This window comes from Pristiophorus japonicus, chromosome 8 (genome assembly GCF_044704955.1).
Source record: "Pristiophorus japonicus isolate sPriJap1 chromosome 8, sPriJap1.hap1, whole genome shotgun sequence".
In the NCBI taxonomy this organism is placed as follows: domain Eukaryota; kingdom Metazoa; phylum Chordata; class Chondrichthyes; family Pristiophoridae; genus Pristiophorus; species Pristiophorus japonicus.
This window is the reverse complement of record NC_091984.1, coordinates 78,614,172-78,631,352: the sequence shown is the minus strand read 5'-3', so window position 1 is coordinate 78,631,352 and position 17,181 is coordinate 78,614,172. Positions and strand designations below refer to the sequence as shown.

The 17,181-nt window shown below is 48.2% G+C and overlaps 1 protein-coding gene across 3 annotated transcripts in view; it reads right to left on the bottom strand.

The window, feature by feature from the left end:
* Positions 1 to 17,181, bottom strand: part of LOC139268583 (FYN-binding protein 1-like) — a 163,847-nt gene that overhangs the window by 65,328 nt on the left and 81,338 nt on the right. For all 3 annotated transcript variants that reach the window (XM_070886947.1, XM_070886948.1, XM_070886949.1), the window contains exon 8: positions 7,231 to 7,288. In XM_070886947.1, the coding sequence (XP_070743048.1) occupies positions 7,231 to 7,288 (58 nt within the window). The remainder of the gene's footprint in view (positions 1 to 7,230; positions 7,289 to 17,181) is intronic.

The following is a 17,181-nucleotide window of genomic DNA, read 5'->3' as shown; positions in this document are numbered from 1 at the left end:
GAAGCTTCTCAATATGTGGCTATTCTTGCCCCACCCCACACATATATTAGCGAGGTGGTGAGATTGGTGTCAAACATAATTGGCCAATACAAGTTTATCATTTTTGCATCGGCACATTTGGCAGTATGGATCTTCTAGTGTCATCAAGGAAAATCTGCGGTCAGCAAATTAAAGTCCTGAAAATAATTTGTAAGTGTCTGCGCACATGTGTCTATGAAGTTGCTTTATGGGTGCAATTAGATTGTAGGATCTCAGGAGAACAAAGAGGATAAGAGGAGATCTGATGGAAATTAGTAGTGGAAGCAGAATTAATAGCTTTTAAAAGGAAAATGGAAAAATGTTTGAAAAAGATCAGTTAAAATGGAGAATGGGTAGGGGAATGGAACTAAATGGGTAGAGATGGGATAGGTATATTGGGCAGGAAGGGCCTTCTTCTGTGCTGTAAAATTCCATGCGATCGGTGACTCTAGAACCATGGAATTGACTCTGGAAAATGAACTGCTTGCAAAAACTGCGAAGTTGGGTTTCATTTAACACCATCTAAGGGAAAACCCCATTTAAAAGATTCAGATCAGCAGAAAATGGCCCTTTGAATTTCTCACCGGGGTTCAAAGAGCCAAGATTTTAAAACTTACTGTAGATGTCACTGTACAGTATTTTTGGCTAATTTTGTGTTAGACGACGTGGGGGAGTTGGGAAATGTCAGCACCAAATACACCTAGGCCAGATGTCATCATCATCATAGGCAGTCCCTCGGAATCGAAGAAGACTTGCTTCCACTCTTAGCATGAGTTCTTAGGTGGCTGTACAGTCCAATACGAGAACCACAGTCCCTGTCACAGGTGGGACAGACAGTGGTTGAAGGAAAGGGTGGGTGGGGAGTCTGGTTTGCTGCATGCTCCTTCCGCTGCCTGCGCTTGATTTCTGCATGCTCTGGCGACGAGACTAGAGGAGCTCAGCGCCCTCCCGGATGCACTTCCTCCACTTAGGGCGGTCTTTGGCCAGGGACTCCCAGGTGTCAGTGGGGATGTCGCACTTTATCAGGGAGGCTTTAAGGGTGTCCTTGTAACGTTTCTGCTGCCCACCGTTGGCTCGTCTGCCGTGGACGAATTCAGAGTAGAGCGCTTGCTTTGGAAGTCTCGTGTCTGGCATGCGAACTATGTGGCCTGCCCAGCGGAGCTGATCAAGTGCGGTCAGTGCTTCAATGCTGGGGATATTGGCCTGGTCGAGGACTCTAATGTTGGTGCATCTGTCCTCCCAGGGGATTTGTAGGATCTTGCGGTGATATTGGTAGTATTTCTCCAGTGACTTGGTTTCTACTGTACATGGTCCATGTCTCAGCCATTACAGGAGGGCAGGTATTACTACGGCCTTGTAGACCATGAGCTTGGTGAGGGCCTGGTCTTCAAACATTCTTTTCCTCTGGCAGCCGAAGGCTACAATGGCACACGAGAGGCGGTGTTGAATCTCGTCGTCAATGCCTGCTCTGACGACGAGATTTAACACGTCAGAGGCTCCCAAGATAAGGGAAGTGGTCCACGTTGTCCAGTGCCGCGCCGTGGATCTTGATGACTGGCGGGCAGTGCTGAGCGGCATTGGTGGAGGACCTTTGTTTTACTGATTTTTAGCGAAAGGCCTATGCTTTCGTATGCCTCAGTAAATACGCCGACTCTGTCCTGGAGTTCAGCCTGTGTGTGCACGCACAGACGCAGGCATCGTCCGCGTTCTCTACCTCGACAACAGAGGTTGTGATGGTCTTGGACCTGGCCTGGAGATGGAGAATGTTGAACAGATTCCCACTGGTTCTGTAGTTTAGTTCCATTCCAGTGAGGAGCTTGTTAACTGTGAGGTGGAGCATGGCAGCGAGGAAGATTAAGAGGGTTGGGGCGATGACGCCACCCTGCTTGACCCCGGTCCAGATGTGGATTGGGTCTGTGGTGGATCCGTTGGTAAGGATCATGGCCTGCATGTCGTCGTGGAGCAGGCGGAGGATAGCGACGTACTTTTGGGGGAATCCGAAATGGAGGAGGATGCTCCATAGACCCTCGCAGTTGACAGTGTCAAAGACCTTTTGTAAGACCAGATGTAGCAGAAAAGGAGTTCTACTTAAATCTGCTATTACCTCCCAAATCTGTGCCCATCTTTCCCTCAACTTGAATCTCTCCAATCAGGGTTTCTGCCCCTGCCACACCACTGAAACAACCCTAATAAAAGTCACAAATGACATCCTCTATAACCATGGTGTACTACTTTGCCTGGTCTTTCTTGACCTCTCTGCAGCCTTTGGCAAGGCTGACCACAACATACTTCTCCTGCACTGTCCTCCATTATTCAGCTCAGTGGGACGGCCTTCACTTCGTTCCACTATCCAATTGTAGCCAGAGCATCTCCAGAAATGGCTTCTCTTCACACTCCTGCACCATTACCTCTGGAGCTGCACAAGAAATAGAAAGAGTGTGCATATCATCCAGGCTACTGATCTATTGTGACCTAAAAATTCAATTCCATTTTAATTAAATGGTATTCTGAGATTTTCCCTGGATCTTTATAGGACTGATTCCACAATTCTGTCCATTATTCAATGAAACTGTAAATAAGTGGATATATAGATAGATAAATAGATAGAATATGCAAACATGTGCAGCATTGCACAAAGTCACACAGAGAATATGGGGGTAGAAATTAATTTAGGTTTGTTTTTGAGCCTGAAATAGGTGATGTGCTGAGAGCACATATCAGAGAAAAAAATATCCCAATGAGAAGGAAAGACTAAGAGAAGGGGTAACCATCCGTGGAAAACTAAGGAAATAAGGGATGGTATCAAATTTAAAACAAGGGCATACAATGTGGCCAAGACTATTGGGAGGTCAGAGGATTAGGACATTTTTAAAAGCCAAAAGAAAATGACAAAAAAAAAAAAGAGGAGGAGGGAAGATAGATAGGCTTGACAAGATGGATGCAGAGAGAATGTTTCCACTGATGGAGGAGACTAGAACTAGAGGGCATGATCTTATAATAAGGGGCCGCCCATTTACAACTGAGAAGAGGGGAAATTTCTTCCGAAGGTTGTAAATCTGTGAAATTCGCTGCCTCCGAGAGCTGTGGAAGCTGGGACATTGAATAAATTTAAGACAAAAATAGACAGTTTCTTAAACGATAAGAGGATAAGGGGTTATGGAGAGCAGGCAGGGAAGTGGAGCTGAGTCCATGATCAGATGAGCCATGATCTTATTGAATTGCGGAGCAGGCTTGAGGGGCCGTATGGCCTACTCCTGTTCCTATTTCTTGTTATGTTATGATGAAAGTAAACTAGCACGAAATATAAAAACTGATAGTAAGAGTTTCTACAGGTACATAAAAAAGAAAAAAAAGAGTGGCTAAAGTAAATGATGGTCCCTTTGCGGATGAGACTGGGGAATTAATAATGGGGAACAGGGAAATGGCAGAGGTATTGAACAAATATTTTGTATTGTTCTTCACGGTAGAAGACACTAAAAACAATCCCATGGTGGATAATCAAGGGGCTATAGGGAGAGAGGAACTGAATACAATCACTATCACTAAAGAAGTAGTACTTGGTATAATAATGAGACTAAAGACAGACAAGTCCTCTGGAACCTGATGGCTTACATGTTAGGGTCTTAAAAGAAGTGGCTGCAGAGACAGTAGATGCACTGGTTGTAATCTACCAAAATTCCCTGGACTCTGGGGAGGCCCCAGTGAATTGGAAAACCGCAAATGTAATGCACCCCTATTTAATAAAGGAGGCAGACAGAAAGCAGGAAACTATAGACCAGTTAGCCTAATATCTGTGGTTGGGAAAATGTTGGAGTCCATTGTTAAGGAAGCAGTAGCAGGACATTTGGAAAAGCATAATTCAATCAAGCAGAGTCAGCATGGTTATATGAAAGGGAAATCATGTTTGACAAATTTGCTGGAGTTCTTTGAGGATGTAATGAGTAGGGTGGATACGGGAGAACCAGTGGATGTGGTGTACTTGGATTTCCAGAAGGCATTCGATAAGGTACCACATAAAAGGTTACCGTACAAGATAAAAGTTCACGGGGTTGGGGGTAATATATTAGCATGGATAGAGGATTGGCTGATGAACAGAAAACAGAGAGTCGGGATAAATGGGTCATTTTCTGTTTGGCAAACAGTAACTAGTGGGGTGCCGCAGGGATCGGTGACCTCAACTATTTTACAATCTATATTAATGACTTGGATGAAGGGACCCAGTGTAATGTAGCCAAGTTTGCTGATGATACAAAGATGGGTAGGAAAGCAAATTGTGAGGAGGACACAAAAAATCTGCAAAGGGATATAGGCAGGCTAAGTGAGTGGGCAAACATTTGGCAGATGGAGTATAATGTGGGAAAATGTGAGGTTATCCACTTTGGCAGAAATAATAGAAAAGCAAATTATAAATTAAATGGATAAAAATTGCAAGTGCTACAGTAAAGAGGGACCTGGGGGTTTTTGTGCATGAAACACAAAAAGTTAGTATGCAGGTACAGCAAGTAATCAGGAAGGCAAATGGAATGTTGGCCTTTATTGCAAGGGGGATAGAGTATAAAAGCAGATTACTCCTGCTACAAATGTACAGGGTATTGGTGAGGCCACACCGAGAGTACTGCGTACAGTTTTGGTCTCCTTATTTAAGGAAGGATATATTTGCATTGGAGGCTGTTCAGAGAAGGTTCACTTGCTTGATTCCAGAGATGACTTATGAAGATAGGTTGAGTAGGTTGGGCCTATACTCATTGGAGTTCAGAAGAACGAGAAGTGATCTTATCGAAGCATATAAGTTAATGAGTGGGCTTGACAAGGTGGATGCAGGGAGGATATTTCCACATAAGGAAAACTAAAATTAGGAGACATAGTCTTAGAATAAGGGGCCGCCCATTTAAAACTGAGATGAGGAGGAATTTCTTCTCTCAGAGGATTATAATTCTATTGAATTCTCTGCTCCAGAGAGCTGTGGCAGCTGGGTCAGTGAATATATTTAAGGTGGAGATAGACAGATTTTTGAGCGATAAGGGAATAAAGGGTTATGGGGAGCGGGGAGTGGAGCCGAGTCCATGATCAGATCAGCCATGATATTAGATGGCGGAGCAGGCTCAAGGGGCCAAATGGCCTACTACTGCTCCTACGTCTTATGTTCTTTGAGCTGGCGGGCTGATGCTCATCCCAAATTGGGCTTCAGCCTCATAAGCATATTTCTGCAGAGCTGCAGACACCAATTTCGCATCCAGAGGCACCGCGCTGTGTTTAAGCACGATGGATTTGTGTTGGCTGCCTTGCCGGCAGCGACCCTCAGGTAAGTTCTAGGGGGGAGGTAAAGAGAGAGTGGGCCATATAAAAGCAAGTTTAAAAAAAAACTATCCATTTTGGTGGCGGACTCTAGTGGTCTGTAAAGGGACTGAAACATCCAATAAAACGGAGGTGTGTGTGCCCAGCGCATGTTCCACTCTGACCTATCAAATTGCCGGGGGAGGTCCTGAAACAGGCATTAGGCCCCTCATTAACATATATAAGGGGGCTAAAGTCTGTTTTGAGCAACCACCTAATAAGGTATATTTCAAGCATCCTTGGGGCATGAGACACTACACTGAGAAATTGGTGCTTCTTGCCACCATTGCATGCTAGAAAAACGGGCATTTTTTCTGTTTTTGTCTGTCCGCTTTTCACTTTTTTGCTAGTGTCCCCAATTGTTTTTGCTTGCCTCTTTGTCTTATCTTCTTTCCTTTTCTACAGGAGGTTTTGGGTGATATGGCATGGTGGGAAAAGGAGCCATCAATGGCTGCATTCCGCATTTGGTTTGGTGGGCGTTGGAAAAAAAATCTGTCGCTCAATGACTCCCTTCCCATCCTTTCATGTTTCCTCGGTTGTAATCGTGTTCCCAGCACGCCTTTCCCTTTTTGACATGCTCTCACTCCAATCACTACATCTAACTCTTTCACTGAGCTGCCTGTTCAGTCCCTGTATTGTTCCCTCTCCCAGCCTCTACTTCCACTAAAAAAAATTAAGCACACACTTACAGGGACATATAATAAAATCATGACCACTAGTTACGTTTTCACATAATTTGATTCTAAAAATACCAGTGTAAATCTTACCACCACATAATAAAAACAGTATTTAACTTTCACAATAAATCAGTGGTTCTGTAATCCATAGTGCACTATACATGGTATAATACACCTGATATTATAAAATAGTATACAGGGATCTGCAAGTATAATAAAACAATCCCAATGGTATTGTACACACTTTGTAACTGTTGCACTTTGGCATTTGCTTTAACCATCATATTTACAGCTGATTGACTGATATTCAAATCTGTCCCATCTTATTTCAAATTTCTTCCCGATTTATTATATGCAAACTTATTAATTTTGATAGGCTTGTGTGTACATTTCATTTAAAAGATTAAATCAATTCAACCAAGGGAGGAAATATGCAAATGAGTACAATCTCTTCTTAAATGTTATAAATTTCATTCCCCTTGGCATAAAGAGCAACCCCCACAAACAGCACAATAAAGAGCTGCTCTCCCATATTATGTGCATAGTTTTATTAAGGTGACTTTGGTATGTGTGGAAGAAAATTGTCAACTTGCAGTAAGAGACCTCCTCGGACAGTGAAGCGTTTTAAAACTATTTATTTATTTTACAGGAATTAGTCAAAAAATCATTTTCTTCATTGTCTGAGGAGGTCTCTTACAAATATCATTCCAAGGTTTCTCAATGGAGATATGAACCCTTCCCCCATTTCCATATCCCCCCCAACCCCTTAGCACCAGTATAACCTCTGACTCACAAAAGTGCTCCCAGTATTTGTCAACTTCAATTTTTTTTAGAACATATTTATCTAATTAAAATCAATAGTAATATGCAGAGAGAGTGAGTGTTTAAATCCATTGTTTGAAGTTATATAATAGATACATGTTATTACTATAACTGTTCATAAAATACAATATACATTCTTTTGGTTTAAAAAAAAAACAGAGGAAGGAAGGAAGAAGAGTGGTTCTCCGACTGAACAAGTGAATAATGATCATTGCACCTGAAAAGAAATGAAACAATAAAGCTCAAACTAATCCTACAGCACTTACAATATTACGCAAGAACATTGTTCTTGAAGACAAGTTTTTACAAAGGTGGCATAATGACAACTTGCAAAAGATTTTGCTCGAGTTATATAGTCCATTGAACCTTGATCACCAACCTGCTCTTTTTCTCGGATTCTTTTTTCATATCCATTGCTTCACAGAGTTGTCCACAGTCTAAATTTATTCATGCAAGGAAAAGGAGTAAAGATCCAATAGAACATGCAGTTTAAAACAAATTATTTTTGTATTCGCTTTTAGTAATTTAAATCCTAATCATTTCACAACACAGAGAGCTTCTCATTAAAATGCAAGTTATGAGGCTACAGTCTACATTATAATAAAGAACATAACTTAAAAAAATACATCTCAATCCTCCCATTATAAATAAGCTCTGTCATGTTATTAACTTATGAGAAATTTTACTATCAGAAGGAGTTGTCTGAATGACTGCAGTTACATTTTGATCTTTGATCACTTTTCTTTAGACACTATATCTCGATAACCAAATATATTAACCAAAAAAATGAAATGTACACTTTAGAAACTGCACAGGTCAGACCATCTATGACTGAATAGGAATAGTGCATGGGTATGCTATACATGCTTCGTGTATACATTTAGTCAGGCCAAACTGTTAAGGAACTTCATTACAATGGAGTTCTCTAACAGAATTTAGCCACATCCAGATTATCAATCCAATAGTTATTCAAATGAGCGCTCAAGGTCATGTTACAAACTCACCCGCAGCGTGGGAGGGGGCATGACAACTCAACAAGCCTGCACTACTTTAGCCCAATCCTTAAAGCAAAGTTGTTGGTGGTGGTATTTTTGGCAATGAGAATTTAACTGCTACTGAATTCAACATCTTTCATAGCTTTTAGCCTGTGCATGTGTGCCATGGATTTCACTTCACCAGGCAAGACATTTCTAAAGTCTTAGCAATTACTCCTGCATTATAATGGCAGCTAACAAAGTTGAGATGATGGAAATCCTTTCGACTGTTACCATTATACGATATGGATTTGCTGAGGAGAAATATATCCTATGGACACATTGGCCCAGATTTTGCGTTGAGAATAACGGCGAGACTAACAGCGCTCATTGTTATTATGGAATAAATTGGATATCAACTTCCGAAATACGAACATGTGCAGTTAAACGCAGAAATCTGGAAGTTATGGTCCGAGTTACCCTGCTTCTCCACAGGCTGTGCTATAACAGTATAAACTCGACATTGAAATCCATATAAGGGCATGAAGTTGCTGTACTTACCCACTAGTTAGGGCTGGTGCATTCAGGTATAAGTGAATTTTTAATGGCACAATAAGTACTGCCAAAAAACCTCTCGGACATTGAAAATTTTATTTTACAAGTGTGGCGTTTCATTCCTTTAGAATTGAATTGGTGTTGGAGATTCAAGTTATTCTTTTTAAAACTTTGTATCTCTTATCTCTCTCTTAATCCCATCTGTCTTTCCCTCTCCATTTCACTTTCTGTACATAATTTAAATCTAACTTATACGTCCTGGTTTAGACTCTGGGCACAATTTTTCCTACCAAAGCGGGGCTACGTCTGAGGTGGGCTGCGAAGCCGCTCCTGGCTCCATGTCAGCTTCCCTTACGGCTTGTTAAGCCCACCCTGCAAAGTTCCTGGATGATTAAAAGGAAGCGGATTTGATGACAACATCTGATGAAGCGTCGTCAGCCAGTTTCCTTAAAGGGACCATGCCCACATTCATTTTGACAGTTGTTTTGTCAGTGTTCTACAGCATTGAAGTACTGCAAACACTGACGAGCACTGCACAAAGGTGCATGGCTGCACCCATGCTGTCCCATGACTCCCTCCATATGTTTATGGAGGGACTTACAGTAGGCAGGGAGGTTCGCTTCCCTTCCCATGGGTGGAAGAAACCTTCCCAGGACATCAATGCAGCCTGGCTGCACATTGTACAGGAGGGCACAGGCAGGGATGTCGTCAGGAGGACCTGGCTGCAGTGGCACAAACCTTTCAATGATCTCAGTAGATCATGAAATGTTACTGCAAAGCCACACTCAACCTCATCCTGCTGTGCCACGCATCACATCCACATCACTCTACCTTCATACCCTACTCCGGCACATTTTTACTGTTATAAATATAAACTTGTATTTACTCTGTACAACCACCAGAGGACTCATTCCCTGGAGTTCCAAGGGATCCCACAATCCCTTGGGAGCACAGGTATTTAAGGAGGCCTCACAGGTTGGAGAGGCACTCTGGAGACCTGCAATAAAAGATTACGGTCACACTTTACTTTGAGCTCAGTCTGACTCTTTCCCCATACATAACACTTACTCAAATCAAATTATCTTGCACCTCCACCCATCCCTCTCTCTCTCTCTATCTATCTACATTATCAGTTCCCCATTTCACTAGCCACCCCTCACATTTGCCCTCATCCTTGTCCAATCATACCAACTAACAACACACAAAGGTAGGCACTTAGGTCATTTAGCCAATGTTCATGTATAGTTAATGTTGATGTGTTGTCAAAACATTGAAATCTTTACTTTCAACACTTTGCTCTCTTGGACAGATCTGTGTGCAGCTTTGGAAGTGGCTTAGTGAGTTGCAGTTAATGGTGAGACATACGGTATCCCACTCCCCCAAAGGTGATGAGTGAGAAAGGAATGGGTTGAGCATTGTAGGGATGCTTTAAGTTCTTGGTGTGGGGTGGTGCCAACCTGGAGCATCATGTGGCAGCCAGTGTGTAGAGGGTCAAGTGAAGTAAATGTAGCCATGGTGAGGCCATCCCTGGCATCCCAGGTGGCAATATGGTTGGGTGCTGATGCCCTGTGCAGCATTAGGTGTTTGCAGAGAAGGTTGGTATTGTTGTTGGTGCTGCTGGTGTGCCTGGTGATGTTAGAACATAATAGGAGCAGGAGTAGGCCATACGGCCCCTCGAGCCTGCTTCGCCATTTAATACGATCATAGCTGATCCGATCATGAACTCGGGTCCACTTCCCTGCCCTCTCCCTATAACCCCTTATTCTTTTATTGATTAAGAAACTGTCTATTTCAGTCTTAAATTTATTCAATGACCAGTTTCCTCAGCTCTCTGAGGCAACGAATTCCACAGATTTACAACACTCAGAGGAAATTTCTCCTCATCTCAGTTTTAAATGGGTGGTCCCTTATTCTGTGGCCCCTAGTTCTAGACTCCCCCATCAGTGGAAACATCCTGTCTGCATCCACCTTGTCAAGCCCCCTCATAATCTTATATGTTTCGATAAGATCACCTCTCATTCTTCTCAATTCCAATGAGTAGTGGCCCAACCTACTCAACCTTTCATGTCAATCCCCTCATCTCTGGAATCAACCTAGTGAACCTTCTCTGAACTGCCTCCAAAGCACGTATATCCTTTCGTAAATATAGAAACCAAAACTGTATGCAGTATTCCAGGTGTGGCCTCACCAATACCCTATATAGCTGTAGCAAGACTTCCCTGCTTTTATACTCCATCCCCTTTGCAATAAAGGTCAAGATTCCATTGGCCTTCCTGATCACTTGCTGTACCTGCATACTAAACTTTTGTGTTTCATGCACAAGGACTCCCAGGTTCCGCTGTACTGCAGCACTTTGCAATCTTTCTCCATTTAAATAATAACTTGCTCTTCGATTTTTTCTGTCAAAGTGCATGACCTCACACTTTCCAACATTATACTCCATCTGCCAAATTTTTGCCCACTCACTTAACCTGTCTATGTCCCTTTTGCAGATTATCCCGACTCTCTTTTCTCTGTTAGTTAGCCAATCCTCTAACCATGCTGATATATTACCCCCAACCTCGTGAACTTTTACCTTGTGCAGTAACCTTTTATGTGGCACCTTGTCAAATGCCTTCTGGAAGTCCAAATACACCACATCCACTGGTTCCCCCTGATCCACTCTGTGCATTACATCCTCAAAGAATTCCAGCAAATTTATCAAACATGACTTCCCCTTCATAAATCCATGCTGACTCTGTCTGACTGAATTATGTTTTTCCAAATGCCCTGCTACTGCTTCTTTAATAATGGACTCCAACATTTTCCCAACCACAGATGTTAGGCTAACTGGTCTAGAGTTTCCTCCTTTTTTAAATAGGTGCATTACATTTGCAGTTTTCCAATCTGCTGGGTCCTCCCCAGAATCCAGGGAATTTTGGTAAATTACAACCAATGCATCCACAATCCCTGCCGCTACTTCTCTTAAGACCCTAGGATGCAAGCCATCAGGTCCAGGGGATTTATCCACCTTTAGTCCCATTATCTTACTGAGTACCACCTCCTTAGTGATTGTGACAAGTTCCTCCCCCCCATAGCCCCTTGACTATCCACTGTTGGGATATTTTTAGTGTCCTCTCCTGTAAAGACTGATACAAAATATTTGTTCAGAGTTTTTGCCATCTCCATGTTCCCCATCACTAATTCCCTGGTCTCGTCCTCTAAGGGACCAATATTTACTTTAACCACTCTTTTCCTTTTTATATACTTGTAGAAACTTTTACTATCTGTTTTTATATTTCGTGCTAGTTTACTTTCATAATCTATCTTCCCTCTCATCATTTTTCTAGTCATTCTTTGCTGGCTTTTAAAAGCCTCCCAATCTTCTGTCCTCCCACTAGTTTTGGCAACTTTGTATGCCCTTGTTTTTAAATTGGATACCATCCTTTATTTCTTCAGTTAGCCACGGATGGCAATTTTTTTTCTTTTACACCCTTTCCTCCTCACTGGAAAATATTTTTCTTGAGAGTTATGAAATATCTCTAAGATGTTGGTGTTGGAGCTGTTTGCGGTGAGATTCTGAGAACAATGGTGAGATTCTTTTCATGGGAACCTTGGGATGCTGATGGAATAGATGGCAGCTAAAGTTGAGATGGCGGAAGCGATCAGGCAATGGTGAGATATGTTGCTTCAAGGAGGTGACACTGGATAGAGAATTCACTGCTTTGAACACTTCAAAACTCCATGAAGCCTGAAAATTGTATTCCAAATCCTGAAGGCTTCAGCTTAATTAGAAATTGAAAAAGGAGAGAAAGAGAAAAAGAGAGAAAGACAGAGGGGGTGAGGAGAGAGAGGGGGTGAGGCGAGAAAGAGAAAAAGAGAGAAAGACAGAGGGGGTGAGGCGAGAAAGAGAAAAAGAGAGAAAGACAGAGGGGGTGAGGCGAGAAAGAGAAAAAGAGAGAGAGAGAGGGGGGTGAGGCGAGAGAGAGAGAGGGGGTGAGGCGAGAGAGAGAGAGGGGGTGAGGAGAGAGAGAGAGAGGGGGTGAGGAGAGAGAGAGAGAGGGGGTGAGGAGAGAGAGAGAGAGGGGGTGAGGAGAGAGAGAGAGAGGGGGTGAGGAGAGAGAGAGAGAGGGGGTGAGGAGAGAGAGAGAGAGGGGGTGAGGAGAGAGAGAGAGAGGGGGTGAGGAGAGAGAGAGAGAGGGGGTGAGGAGAGAGAGAGAGAGGGGGTGAGGAGAGAGAGAGAGAGGGGGTGAGGAGAGAGAGAGAGAGGGGGTGAGGAGAGAGAGAGAGAGGGGGTGAGGAGAGAGAGAGAGAGGGGGTGAGGAGAGAGAGAGAGAGGGGGTGAGGAGAGAGAGAGAGAGGGGGTGAGGAGAGAGAGAGAGAGGGGTGAGGAGAGAGAGAGAGAGAGGGGGTGAGGAGAGAGAGAGAGAGGGGTGAGGAGAGAGAGAGAGAGAGGGGGTGAGGAGAGAGAGAGAGAGGGGGTGAGGAGAGAGAGAGAGAGGGGGTGAGGAGAGAGAGAGAGAGGGGGTGAGGAGAGAGAGAGAGAGGGGGTGAGGAGAGAGAGAGAGAGAGGGGGTGAGGAGAGAGAGAGAGAGAGGGGGTGAGGAGAGAGAGAGAGAGGGGGTGAGGAGAGAGAGAGAGAGAGGGGGTGAGGAGAGAGAGAGGAGGGGTGAGGAGAGAGAGAGAGAGGGGGTGAGGAGAAGAGAGAGAGAGGGGGTGAGGAGAGAGAGAGAGAGGGGGTGAGGAGAGAGAGAGAGAGGGGGTGAGGAGAGAGAGAGAGAGGGGGTGAGGAGAGAGAGAGAGAGGGGGTGAGGAGAGAGAGAGAGAGGGGGTGAGGAGAGAGAGAGAGAGGGGGTGAGGAGAAGAGAGAGAGAGGGGGTGAGGAGAGAGAGAGAGAGGGGGTGAGGAGAGAGAGAGAGAGGGGGTGAGGAGAGAGAGAGAGGGGGTGAGGAGAGAGAGAGAGAGGGGGTGAGGAGAGAGAGAGAGAGGGTGAGGAGAGAGAGAGAGGGGGTGAGGAGAGAGAGAGAGGGGGTGAGGAGAGAGAGAGAGGGGGTGAGGAGAGAGAGAGGGGGGGAGAGAGAGAGAGGGGGTGAGGAGAGAGAGAGAGGGTGAGGAGGAGAGAGGGGGGTGAGGAGAGAGAGGGGGGTGAGGAGAGAGAGAGGGGGGGTGAGGAGAGAGAGAGGGGGGGTGAGGAGAGAGAGAGGGGGGGTGAGGAGAGAGAGAGGGGTGAGGAGAGAGAGAGGGGGTGAGGAGAGAGAAGAGGGGGTGAGGAGAGAGAGAGGGGGGAGGAGAGAGAGAGGGGGTGAGGAGAGAGAGAGGGGGTGAGGAGAGAGAGAGGGGGGAGGAGAGAGAGAGGGGGTGAGGAGAGAGAGAGGGGGTGAGGAGAGAGAGAGGGGGTGAGGAGAGGAGAGAGGGGGTGAGGAGAGAGAGAGGGGGTGAGGAGAGAGGGGGCGAGAGAGCGGGGGGAGGCGGTGAGCGCGGCGAACGGGGGTGAAGAGAGCGCGCGAGACGGGGGTGAAGAGAGCGAGCGCGAGAACGGGGGGAAGAGAGGAGCGCGAGAACGGGGGAAGAGAGCGGAGCGCGAGAACGGGGGAAGAGAGCGAGCGCGAGAACGGGGGAAGAGAGCGAGCGCGAGAACGGGGGAAGAGAGCGAGCGCGAGAACGGGGGAAGAGAGCGAGCGCGAGAACGGGGGAAGAGAGCGAGAGGAGAGGGGAAGAGAGCGAGAGAGAGAGAGAGAGAGAGAGAGAGAGAGAGAGAGAGCGAGCGAGAGAGAGAGAGAGCGAGCGAGCAAGGGGGAAGAGAGAGAGAGAGAGAGAGAGAGAGAGAGAGAGAGACGGGGAAGAGAGAGGGGTAGAGAGAGAGCGAGCAAGGGGGAAGAGAGAGAGCGAGCAAGGGGGAGAGAGAGAGAGCGAGAAAGGGGAAGAGAGAGAGCGAGAACAGGGAAGAGAGAGAGCGAGAACAGGGAAGAGAGAGAGCGAGAACAGGGAAGAGAGAGCGAGAACGGGGGAAGAGAGAGAGAGAGAGACGGGGAAGAGAGAGGGGTAGAGAGAGCGAGCAAGGGGGAAGAGAGAGAGCGAGAACGGGGGAAGAGAGCGAGCGAGAACGGGGAAAGAGAGCGAGCGAGAACGGGGAAGAAGGAGAGAGCGAGAGAGAGAGAGAGAGCGCGAGACGGGGAAGAGATAGAGAGAGAGAGGGAGAGGGAGAGGGAGAGGGAGGAGAGAAAAAGGGGGGAGAGAAAAAGGGGGGAGAGAGATGGAGAGAGAGAGATGGGGGGAGAGAGAGATGGGGGGAGAGAGAGAGAGAGATGGAGAGAGAGAGAGAGAGATGGGGAGAGAGATGGAGAAGAGAGAGAGGAGATGGGGAGAGAGAGAGATGGGGAGAGAGAGAGAGAGAGATGGGGGAGAGAGAGCGAGCGAGCAAAGGGGAAGAGCGAGCGAGCAAAGGGGAAGAGCGAGCGAGCAAAGGGGAAGAGCGAGCGAGCAAAGGGGAAGAGCGAGCGAGCAAAGGGGAAGAGCGAGCGAGAAAAGGGAAGAGCGAGCGAGAAAAGGGGAAGAGAGAGAGAGAGAAAAGGGGAAGAGAGAGAGAGAAAAGGGGAGAGAGAGAGAAAAGGGGAAGAGAGAGCGAGAACGGGGAAGAGAGCGAGAGAGAACGGGGAAGAGAGCGAGAGAGAACGGGGAAGAGAGAGCGAGAGAGAACGGGGAAGAGAGAGCGAGAGAGAACGGGGAAGAGAGAGCGAGAGAGAACGGGAAGAGAGCGAGCGAGAACGGGGAAGAGAGCGAGCGAGAACGGGGAAGAGAGCGAGCGAGAACGGGGAAGAGAGCGAGCGAGAACGGGGAAGAGAGCGAGCGAGAACGGGGAAGAGAGCGAGCGAGAACGGGGAAGAGAGCGAGCGATAGAGAGAGAGAGCGCGAGACGGGGAAGAGATAGAGAGAGAGAGGGAGAGGGAGAGGGAGAGGGAGAGGGGGGAGAGAAAAAGGGGGGAGAGAAAAAGGGGGGAGAGAAAAAGGGGGGAGAGAAAAAGGGGGGAGAGAAAAAGGGGGAAGAGAGATGGAGAGAGAGAGATGGGGGAGAGAGAGAGAGAGATGGGGAGAGAGAGAGAGAGAGAGAGAGAGAGCGAGCGAGCAAAGGGGAAGAGAGAGCGAGAAAAGGGGAAGAGAGAGCGAGAAAAGGGGAAGAGAGAGAGAGAATAGGGGAAGAGAGAGAGAGAAACGGGGGGGGGGGGAAAGAGAGAGAGAAACGGGGGGGGAAAAGAGAGAAACGGGGGGGGGGAAAAGAGAGAAACGGGGGGGGAAAAGAGAGAGAGAAACGGGGGGGGGGAGAAGAGAGACGGGGGGGGGGAAAGAGAGACGGGGGGGAAAGAGAGACGGGGGGGAAAGAGAGACGGGGGGGGAAAGAGAGACGGGGGGGGAAAGAGAGACGGGGGGGGAAAGAGAGACGGGGGGGGAAAGAGAGACGGGGGGGGAAAGAGAGACGGGGGGGGAAAGAGAGACGGGGGGGGGAAAGAGAGACGGGGGGGGAAAGAGAGACGGGGGGGGGAAAGAGAGACGGGGGGAAAGAGAGACGGGGGGGAAAGAGAGAGGGGGAAGACGGGGGGGAAAGAGAGACGGGGGGGGAAAGAGAGACGGGGGGGGAAAGAGAGACGGGGGGGGGAAAGAGAGACGGGGGGGGAAAGAGAGACGGGGGGGGGAAAGAGAGACGGGGGGGGGGGAAAAGAGAGACGGGGGGGGGGAAAGAGAGACGGGGTGGGGAAAGAGAGACGGGGTGGGGAAAGAGAGACGGGGGGGGGAGAAAGAGAGACGGGGGGGGGGGAGAAAGAGAGACGGGGGGGGGGGAAAGAGAGACGGGGGGGGGAAAGAGAGACGGGGGGGGGGAAAGAGAGACGGGGGGGGAAAGAGAGACGGGGGGGGGAAAGAGAGACGGGGGGGGGAAAGAGAGACGGGGGGGGGGAAAGAGAGACGGGGGGGGGAAAGAGAGACGGGGGGGTGGGGAAGAGAGACGGGGGGGAAGAGAGACGGGGGGGGGGGAAAGAGAGACGGGGGGGGGGAAAGAGAGACGGGGGGGGGGAAAGAGAGACGGGGGGGGGGAAAGAGAGACGGGGGGGGGGAAAGAGAGACGGGGGGGGGGGAAAGAGAGACGGGGGGGGGGAAGAGAGACGGGGGGGGGGAAAGAGAGACGGGGGGGGGGAAAGAGAGACGGGGGGGGGGAAAGAGAGACGGGGGGGGGGAAAGAGAGACGGGGGGGGGGAAAGAGAGACGGGGGGGGGGAAAGAGAGACGGGGGGGGGGAAAGAGAGACGGGGGGGGGGAAAGAGAGACGGGGGGGGGAAAGAGAGACGGGGGGGGGGAAAGAGAGACGGGGGGGGGGGAAAGAGAGACGGGGGGGGGAAAGAGAGACGGGGGGGGGGAAAGAGAGACGGGGGGGGGGGAAAGAGAGACGGGGGGGGGGGAAAGAGAGACGGGGGGGGGGAAAGAGAGACGGGGGGGGGAAAGAGAGACGGGACGGAAGAGAGAGACGGGGGGGGGAAAGAGAGACGGGGGGGGGAAAGAGAGACGGGGGGGGGGGAAAGAGAGACGGGGGGGGGAAAGAGAGACGGGGGGGGGGAAGAGAGACGGGGGGGGGGAAAGAGAGACGGGGGGGGGGAAAGAGAGACGGGGGGGGGGGAAAGAGAGACGGGGGGGGGGAAAGAGAGACGGGGGGGGGGGGAAAGGGGGACGAGAGGGGGGACGAGAGACGGGACGAGAGACGGGACGAGAGACGGGACGAGAGACGGGACGAGAGAGAGGGGAAGAGAGAGGGGAAGAGAGACGGGACGAGAGAGGAGG